Source organism: Sceloporus occidentalis, unplaced genomic scaffold (assembly GCF_023333645.1).
Source record: "Sceloporus occidentalis isolate IW3139 unplaced genomic scaffold, rSceOcc1.0.p SCAF_2, whole genome shotgun sequence".
NCBI classification, from domain to species: Eukaryota; Metazoa; Chordata; class Lepidosauria; order Squamata; family Phrynosomatidae; genus Sceloporus; species Sceloporus occidentalis.
This window is the reverse complement of record NW_028316982.1, coordinates 56065350-56075859: the sequence shown is the minus strand read 5'-3', so window position 1 is coordinate 56075859 and position 10510 is coordinate 56065350. Positions and strand designations below refer to the sequence as shown.

Genomic DNA, 10510 nt, shown 5'->3' with positions numbered 1-10510 from the left:
GGTCTTTCTCTAGTTGCCTTTTGTGGGGAAATCCTTCCTCAACTCCCCCCCCCCCCACACACACACCTTTCATTTAATTTTGATCTTCAATGCCACAATTGCAACTGAAATAAAGCCTAAGCACAAGGGACTGAATTTATACATACTCAACTTACCAGTATGTCTCCCCTGCTTAGACTGTAAATACCACAAGACAGGGACTGACATTTGTATAGGCTTCATTATTCTATACTGTATTATTGGTAGAGTCTTACATGATTCTTTGAAAGACTGTGACCCAGAATCATAATTTGGTTTTAATCACATGATTCCTGATTGTCTCAAATGTCTCCAGGGAAGAGAAACAATCTCTGTCTCAGAAAAATATTAGTGAAGTAGTTAAGGGAATCAAATGGAAGCATACAAAACAAAAATCTTTTCCCAAAAATATTTTCCAGGAAGTATTTCAATCCTCCCAAGACCAGTATGGAATCATAGAATCATAGAATTGGAAGAGACCACAGTTTCTGATGCAAGCAAGGAAATGGGAGAAAACGGGGGAGAGCCCTAACTGGATGGAACAACAGGCTTCCCCACAGCAGCAAGACACCCCATTAACTCCCCATCACATGCATATAGAAGTTGGGCTGTGTTATTTGCCATGTCAATTTCAACTTATGATGACACTACAAATGAGAGAACTCTGAGGTCTTAGAAACTCAGGGACTTCTTTGATTGAATAAATCCACCTGCAATGTGGTCTCCTGCTTTTGCTTTGAGTTGAGCTACCCATGCTTCATCTAGGCTATGCCTAAGCAAAGATATAAGAGTGGATACTGTGGACCGCATGGAAACTTCATTCCACCTGAGGGTCAGAGGTAGAAGAGATGGTCATATTATGAACATGATTAGCACTTGTCAATGGCTTGGTCTCTGCAAGGTGGTGTGATAGGATGGTACAATGGCCTGTGGAAGACAGTGTCTCTCAGAAGTTGAAAAATAGGTCCTGTGACACTACTGGACACACAATGCTTCAGGAACTGACTCAATCATTCTGTCTCTCAGATTTAGTAACCCATAAAAGCAACTGGCGATGTAGCTCCTAATGACAACCTGAATAGAGCTTTGACATTAGCTCTTTCCCCATGCTTTCCTCGTCTTGAAGCCAACAGCACTCAAGATGTAAAGAATAGTAATGAGGTATATTTTATGACTCCCTGACACATAACCCATTTTTATTTATCTATTAGACTGGGGTAGACAAAATGTGGCCCTTAGGCCAAATGCCGCCCCCAAAGCTGTTTCTGTGGGCCCCAGAGGTAAAAGTATCTCTAGTGTGTGTGAAGGGCATTCCCACCACATTTGGAACCTGCCTGGACTCCTCAAAGGTCAAAATGTTTTCTTTTGCAAAAAATGTCAAATTTAATTTTTGCTTCAGAATGACCTCTAGTGACCCATGAAGCCCCCGATATAGGCTCCCATTTTCACTAGAGGCAAACAATTTACAGTATTTTTTTTTTATATCGCAGAAGCAGGTATGGTCTGGGTACAGCCCTCCAAGGTCTCCAGGAGGACTAATGCAACCCCCTAGTCCTTCACGTTTGTCTACCCTTTATCAGACATAAGAATAGTTTCCACCATGAATTAGTGAGTAGCTCCAGTTCTGTTCCCTGTTGCTCCTTGGGAAAATACGATTCCGTTTGTGCAAGTATGGAATAGCCACACTAGAGGAAAACCTGATTAGGAAAAGTAAAAGTAAACATGAGACTCACTGAAAAGACTAGTTGAGGAAGAACACATTTTAGTTTCCCACTAAGATTACTCATGGGCAAGATGACACTGGACGGCAGCATTTCATTTGTGTAGTTATCAGTCAGATGCTACTGGAAGCCAAGGGAAACCTTTCTATTGTGCTCAACATCTAATCTCCTGGAGGGATACTGCCTTGATAGTAGTAACATACAGTCATCACAACCAGTAACCACCGATAGTTCTATGTTCCACTTTCTGTTGTTACTTGCCTTCATATTTTTGTTGTTTGTTTTTGTTTATGCATGTCTTGTTTTCGTCTTGTTAAGCCCCTAATACAACAAACCTTATGTACTTCTTTTTGTAACTGCAACATGGGAAATAATCCATATTAACACGCATAAACAGAGTAACAAATATGCAGACAATGATGGATTAAACAGTTATATTTTGACCCAGTATGGCTCTTCTATTCTTATCATGGCCTAATCCCATGTGTAGAATGAGGCTGGGACTGAGGCTGGAGAAGTCGTGTATCCTAATATCTCCACTGCCAATGTTTGTGTGGTGTGTTGAGGAAACAATATGATATTTGGGGAAATGAGGAATTTGGCCTAAACAGGACGAAACCTATCAAATTCATTTATGTCTTGCAAAAATATTATTTACTATGACTACTAACATATTTTTCAGCAGAGTGAGGTGGAAGTTATAGGTGTACTGCCAAAGACCTCTTTGCTTCAAGGTTAACTTCCTTGAACAATGTCTGGCATTGGTCAGTTTTGAAAAAGGGTTAAATATTACTACTTGTGGATGAATATAGCAATAGATAAATTATTTACAGGAAACCCAGAAACAATTTTTTTATTATATTTACAAGAACAATATATTTACAACAAATAGCTGCAAAATATGTACATACAAGAGGTGTTTCCATGGCAATCACGGTATAAATTAAAATAATAAATAGCATGTTCTACTCTTAAGGCACAAAACCTTCTTCCCAAGACTGTACAGGATTGAAATGCTTCCCTATGCTTTTGACAGATCACCACAATGGTTACAACACCCCTTAAGAACAGTCCGCAGTGAACAACAGACATCAAACGACTTATAAAAGGTTTTCTTCCTTTTTTTTACATCACAAACATCTGTTAAGATACATAGTTTTGTGTAAACAGTCTTTAATTTACCACTCATACTATATTCACCATTAAATAATACTAAAAATAATTTTAAAATGATATAGGTGGTCAGAGCTTTTCAGCAGATACTGGCACCAAGTGCCTCTTTATGGTTCCTATCAGAGATGCAAATTCTAGCGGAATTTGTACTTTTCAAGTGTCCAGAGACTGAAATGGTGAACATACCCACTAGAATTAAACATTAAATAACTGACTGAAATCCTGTGTATATGTACTTGAGGGCAGACCATCCAATTGTTTGGGACTTATTTATGGCAGAAACATACATAGGATTGTACTGCTCATTCGTATATGCATCTAATAGCTGCAATGAATTAAAGATAGATATCTTGGACCCTCAAAAGCAACTTCAGGTACAAGATATACTAAACCATGGGTTACAGCCAAATAGCACCTTCTACTTCGAGGGCTTTTGTCAAGTGGAAACAGGTGAAAGAAATTTCCTCACAGCTGCCAACATTATTTGGAGATGGGCACAGGAATCTGTTGGAAGGGGAGAAGACAGAAAAGGTCCTGGCATGTGAGCAGAAATTTGCTAGCACAAAGTTGACTGTTATCCCATGTTATTAATATACAATTCTTTCTTCTTCAAGATGGTCAAGATTGGCACTTTTCTCATAAATTCCTTTAACACTATTCAACATACCTACACTGAAATTTAACGGACCCAGTACAAAATACTAGCAGCTAATATTCCAGTGAAATGCCAAGAAAAATAGGCACAAAACATTAAAAATGACATTTCTAATGGAATGCATCTTATTTCTAAGTCAAATTACTTATAAACAGTGTAAAATGGGTTGATGAATGTGCAGGTAGAATCAACTTATGCTTTAAGTGTCTTCTTTTATAAAATTAAAATGATACCCTAAACTCAATAATCACAATGGTGAAATGTCTAGCTTGCCATGATATTTGTAACAAACATTTTTTCCTTTCTTTTTGTTGACTTTTATTTAGTGAACAAAATAAACATTTTTTTTCTAATAAACAGTTTCTAGGTAGACAGCAGAAGTACATACATACACTGGAATTTCTTATAATGTCTGGGAGCTCCCTGTCTTTACACAGGGAAAGTGCCTTGCTTCTGGTGGCAATGAATGCATGAAGAATGGTCCTCACCAATATTTTTGCTCCATCTCCCTCTCTAAACATGAGTGCAAATTCAAAAGTACTTGGCAGAGAAATCTTATTTCAAGGCCAAAAGAAAAGGTGGCACACTTCTTCACTCTCACACCCAAAGTGTCAAGTGATTCTTACAAAGCAATATACTCGGGTATGTTGTGGGTGGCATGAGTGCAAAATGTTTTTTAAAAAATATCCTTGAGAGAACAGTTATCAAGCAAAGCTCCTTGTAAATATTTTTTTTATCAAAAATGATATCACCTGACTGCAGAAAAGAAAAAGCATCCTATTATGCTACGTCACAAGAATATAACAAACTTGCTCTTCTTAGGGCAAGACCAATCTGGCTCTGAAGCTAAAATTTAAAGCATTCTTGATTTCGCATGAAATTTCTAGAAACAGAAAAACAAGCACTGAAGTTCTTCCACAGTCAAAGGGATAGGGGAAACTTTTGTTGCTGTTGTGTCTTTCTCTAACAAGGTGATTCATCTCCCTGAGGTGTTCACTAGGAAATGGAAGAGGCTGCTGTAAGCTTTTCACCAATAACAAAGTGGCAGAAATCATCTTTACATTTGGACTTGATGGTGACATACTGCAAAATGTGGCACTGATTATCATTAACATCCCAGCAAATGAAAGCACTCAGTAGAGAGTTTTCTGATGAATACCTGTGCCCCGCAAATCACATTCCTCCAAGCATGCATAAGTAGTCTATACCAGTAAGGCAAAGTATCTCTGCAACAGTAATAATGGAACAGAGCCAGAAAAATGCAGGGCTCTGGTATAACATTTCCTTTGTGGATTCTATTAAAAGGGTTGACTCTAGTTTACCATAAATAATATCACACCATCCTCTCCTGCTAAATAAGTGACAGGCAGAAACAAAACTAAATAAAAATCTGAAGTAATCATTTACAGGAACCTCTGAAATTCTACGTTAGTAAAGGTTTGCCAGTGGTTCTCCTAAAACAGAGAAAAGAGTATGTATGTCTGACACAATGTGGTCTGGGTTTGTAAAGCGCAAAAAAGTTTGAAAAGGAAAGAAAGATCACATCCTGCCTAAAAACTATGCACAGAAGGTTCCCTTACTGTCTCCAAAAGTGTCAGAATAGTTCGTTCTGTTGTTGTTTTTAAATTATCAAAGTCAGAGGCTATTCATTGAAGAGCATTGTCTTAAGAAACCAACACATTTTGCTGCCTCATGTTCACTTCTAGGATTTTTCAGTATTTCTTGGCATTTGATGTTTTAAGCCAGAACATTGCGAAACCTCATTCCTTTGACATCTACAAGGAGTACATAGCAGGAATTCAAGATAATGGAATTGTTTTAGTTTAAGGGGAAAAAAACAGAATCTGCACATATATATCACTGTGAAATTTGTTTCCTTGGCTTCAGGAAAGGGCACTGATTGAAAAATAAACTTTCTAATTTTAAATAACTTGGAATTTGTAACAAAGTCTCTGTAGTAATAGTCTGATATTATATGGTTAATTTACTTCTTTTGGCTGTCCCAAGTAGTTCATTTAGAATCCCATTTTTTTTTTCATGTCAGTAGTTAACTTTTATCACACAGGAGGAACAGAAGCGTCCACAGTTCTTAACATCTGTCGAGATCCTGAAGTCATAATGAAGGTTAGAATATTGGCAGCTGTGACTAACAGTCCACAAAAAATTGTTTTCCACAGGATAGGTCTTCTAAGGCTAGGAGAAAGGTGTTTAGCATCTAGCAAGTGTGCTCAGGCCTGAGTTAAAAGTTGTTGGCAGTTGGTTAAGACAAAGTTAACACTGGCTTCGATCACAAGGTGCTAATTGATTGGATAACACTGTATCCCACATCAGAATGGTAGCACCATGAAAAACTGGATATGAGCTCATAACACCGACAGTGTTGGGCTGATCCATAGAGATAATTCTGATCAAATCTGCTGTGGGTTTGTCAGAGTGCAGGTATCAGGGGGAATGGTAAATGCAAGCTCTGAAAACAGATGTTAGGCCTCGTTGACAGGAATATTCCTGCTCAGTTCCTTGATCCCATGTAATATTCTCTTCATGTGGCCCACTTTGGTCACTCCTAGGTCCTGAAGAGGGGGGAAAAAAAAGAAAGAAGGAAGGAGGGTCAGGCAGGGAAGAGTGAGAGAGAGAGGATCTTAGGCCATAGACATGCCAACACTAGTTAACTAGAGAATATTAATCTGCTGAATTCCTGCAAAATTTAAACTTGAGAAAAACATATTGATAGATTCAGTATCTCAAAAAATCAAATGATAACACCAGAGCCTGACAAAGTAACAAAACATTGTGGAATAAGCTTAAAAACCTGAAGCAGCAATAAAGTACCAATGCAAATTATAGAGAATTTTTGAGATGCAAATTCTGTTAGTAGCCAGGAAGATTTGCAAAATTAGGACAACAACTAGCACTTCAAGAACACATGCGAGAAAGTGGAAAATCATGTGTCACAAAATATATAACTTCTCCAGTTACAGATACAAATGACATAATGAATATAATATAAAATCATCTTTCAGTCTAAAGGTTGTAACTACACATGTCTCTATCAGACAGTTCTGATTTCATATCAGAAGGGAATCAGTTTAATCTACTACAGCAGAAACAGCATCTCCCAAATGTTATAGAAAGCTTAGCAGAGCATGTTTAATTCAATCTGGTTTTGATTCCCAACATTTATACTTGCTTTTTATTTTAATCTGTAGTTGCCACTTCTTCATTACATAACAAAAAGGTTTAGCAAAGCTTGGAAGGAGACTCACTGCACACACAGTTATATAGGACATCGAGAACATGAAGCAATATTCATATAAACATGTCTGGGTCCTATTGCCCATGGGTCCTATTGCTCATGGGTTGACTTATCTCTGCCTGCAGCAAATATTAAACTGACCTAAAATTTGCACTGAGGCAGACACAGGCTAGAGAGTCAGCATGGTGCAGTGATTTGACTGTCGGACTACAACATTGGAGTCCATGATTTGAATCCCCAGTCAGCCACTGGGGAAACCCATTGAGTGACCTTGGGCAAGTCACACTCTCTCAGCCTCAGAGGAAGGCAAAGGCAAACCCTCCCTAAACAAATATTGTCAAGAAAACCCCATTGCAGGTTCATCTTAGGGTTGTCATTAGTCAGAAATAACTTGAAGGCATAAACAAGACACAGCCTGGCTGCTGCTTTGTTTATTTCCTCATTTATCGGTATTATTTGAAATATGGCTTCTCACTCAACTTTATGAAAACGATATAGACAACATTGATATATTTACATCTTTCAAGTAACACCATTTAAATGTAAAAATCTGGAAGTCAACAGTAAATTGTGAGCCTGATCTACAACTTTAGGAAACTTTAAAAAAAATTGCTGGGAAAATATTTTCTCTGATCTAAGTCTGCTAAATCACAAGTGTTAAATACTCTGTCACTCTGTCTAAAGCCACCTAGAACGGAGAGTATGCAGACCAGCTCCAAGCATAGTCAGCAGAAATGGCCATGCAAATGCAGATGGCTATTCTTGATAAGTTGCTCATGAAAATACCTTGAGGTCTCTCCGTTCGAGATGCAGGAGCTCAGAGCCCCGGACGTCATGCCGGATGAAGATATCCTTATACTCACAAAGACTGAGATGCTCAAGCCAGGCCGCAACCTCCTCCGTTCCCCAGAGGTGAACTGTCAGAGATGGAAAAGCAGGAGTGTGTTGAATACCCACAGCCCAGAGAAAAGGCAGGAAGAAAAAGGTGAGCACCACTAAACATCAACATTGCACAAAAGGAAGAAAACAGTAACAGCACCCATAGTAGAAAGAAAGAGAAACAGTTCAACAATTCTATAACAAGGGAAAAGAAAGCGTGGTTACAAGGAGAGACATGGACTCAAATGGAGGCTAGATTTAGTAAAAGCTGGTCTTATCTGAAATTAAAATTATTATGCTGCAAATAACCTGCATCGGTAGATGCCACACTGTCTAAAAATAAACTATGTATTGAGAAAAAATTGTTTAAGAACAAAACAGATCAGTATGAAATGCTCAAGAAATCCTCAAGGCAAAATGAATCTGGTCAATCAGTGGAAAACATCATTTTTTAAAAATATGTGTTTTGGGGCTGGTAGAATTATACAAACACATGTGCTGGGACATTTATGCATGGTGAGAGAGGGACCTGATCTAAAGCTGGTAAGAATTCTCACTTTGCCTTCTTTGTTAAACTACACAGAACTTAATGCCCAAATGAGGAGAGATCACAGTGTACGTCAGAAATGCATTGTAGGCATGTGGAATCAACTTTTATTTCACCAGAATCCTGGCATGTACAGAGTAAAGTACCTTTGACTACATGCTCAGCTCAGAGTTTCTCTTCAGTATCAGAATTGGAACCTGCACACAAATTTATCACTGTTTTAATTTAAACTTTTTTGTGTGCCTAATTTAGGAGGGGAAAAGGCTCGTGAACGCTTTTTTAAAAACCACTACAAGTTAGAAACCTATGATAATCCACTGCAAATCACCGGGAGGATTTAACCGTAAACATGGTCTATATTCTGCCCACCCCCAGGGTAAGATGCTGGGGACAGTTATAACAGAGATTCCCAGAATCCAGACTCTAGCATTTAACCTCCACTGCCACTATGACTGCATTTCTGCTGAAAGTTTTACAGACTGAGTGGTTTGTGAATGGTGATTCAGAATGTTGAATACCTAAATAGAATCACAAGTTTACTACCTAACAGAGTACTCAAGGACTTCTGGGTCCAATGGCTCTGTAAAGGCCAACTCTGAGACCAGAGATTTCATTTTGGCCATCTTGTCTTGCTATGTGGGGAACCACAAGAAAAGCTGGGTGTTTTTTTTAATCTCACCCCCACCACCATTTTTCCACTGGACTTTTTGATCACTGGTTACTGCTTGTGGAATTTAATTCTTGCCTGCTGTCTGTGGTTTGGCTCACTTCTGGTCTCATTACAGTCAGAGCTGGTTCCCCACCTTCAACCCACAAAGGCATTGCCTTTTCACATCTGATGCTGGACAGATTTTGAGTCTGGGAAATTCCATATTCAATTGAATATATTAAGTTTTAGAGATTTGAAAGGGGAAAAATCTACCAATCCCAATTCACTTCTAATCTTGCTGTACATAATGAATCCAAGATGATGAGATTATTATAAAATAATCATCATCACCCATTTGTCTCTTCCCCAGTCATTCTGGGACACACTGCTGCATGTGAAAACTATCTTGGCTTAATAAGATAAGATATAAATAAACATTTTAACTGTGCACATAGCCCTTTCCTCTTTTCCCTTTGCCCTGTTCCTGCATGAAATTTTGAAGTCTCAAAGTAAACATAGTTTCCTGTTTTGTTTGAGCTCAGAAACTATAATTACCAGCTTCAGAACAAGCCAGGACCTTAAGCCAGCTTCAGGAACACTTAAAAATCACAGCTTGTTCCAAATTGGCAAACAAAGATTCCAGGTTTAAAGAAAAACAGGAAACTATGGCCAATTTGAGATTTCCACATTCTGTTTTAGTGTACTGCAAAAAAGGTGAGAAGAGGCTACATAAATGACCAAAGTGTTTATTTATCACATGGCAGAGCCTGTGTTCGATTACCCCATGCCAATGACTGGGGGAAATCAAAGATCATGTACCCGTTTCACTTCCTTATATCTAGACAATGGGCAGTGTGATAAAATTCCTATTGTACATTTCTGAATCAGTACCTATGCAACTAATGAGTATGTTGTTGGTACATGGAAAATATGTTTGTGTTTCTTTCAGAGAACAGAAATCTGGACCTAAACACACCAGCCATCCAGCCTCCTCACCAGCCTCTAAATAAGAAGGAATAAAAGAATCTTAAATCCAGGTAAGAAAGAAAAAAGTAAAAACAAATAAAAAAGGTGGTGGGGGCGAGGGAGAGTTGATATATAGCACAAAATCAGTAGAAAACCAGATGATACCACTGGCCCCACAGAACAAAGAATCTCAGTGTAAGAAAGAATATAAGCCAATAAATCAGTTAACCCAAGTGGAAAGAAAGCATCCTGATACCATTTGAAATTAGGATTCCAAGGGACCATTTTCAATATCATACTAACCAATAAAGATTATAGTTCAGGATGCGCTAGTGATGATGCAGAATCCCCAGACAATTAGACATGAGACTTGATTAAAGCCTGGGAGTGAATCAATGAGAGAAAATCATTAATCAAATCATGGATTATTAGCAGTGGGAAATATGGAGTTCTGCAGACTTGGGCTCAACAGTCCTTTTGATTTGTAATTTTTTTATAAATCCTTAAATAGACTCCTGTGGCCTACTCTAAAATACCAGTGGATGTCAGCTGGGGATTGGTTTCAGTTTCTGCATTTCAAAATAGCCACACAAGGCAGTGGTGCCTCCAACAGAACCCATCAATAAATTCTGCTATGGAAGAAATATTG

General features: G+C 38.3%; 1 protein-coding gene across 7 annotated transcripts in view; it reads right to left on the bottom strand.

The window, feature by feature from the left end:
* Positions 1-2576: 2576 nt before the first annotated feature.
* The window catches only part of DGKD (diacylglycerol kinase delta), an 85683-nt gene continuing 77749 nt past the window's right edge, over positions 2577-10510 (bottom strand). For 5 of the 7 annotated variants that reach the window (XM_089509522.1, XM_089509525.1, XM_089509524.1 and 2 more), the window contains 2 exons: positions 7607-7737; positions 2577-6137 (listed from right to left, as the gene is read on the bottom strand). In XM_089509522.1, the coding sequence (XP_089365648.1) occupies positions 6048-6137; positions 7607-7737 (221 nt within the window). In that variant the 3' untranslated portion in view covers positions 2577-6047. The other 2 variants (XM_089509527.1, XM_089509526.1) reach the window with 2 other exon arrangements.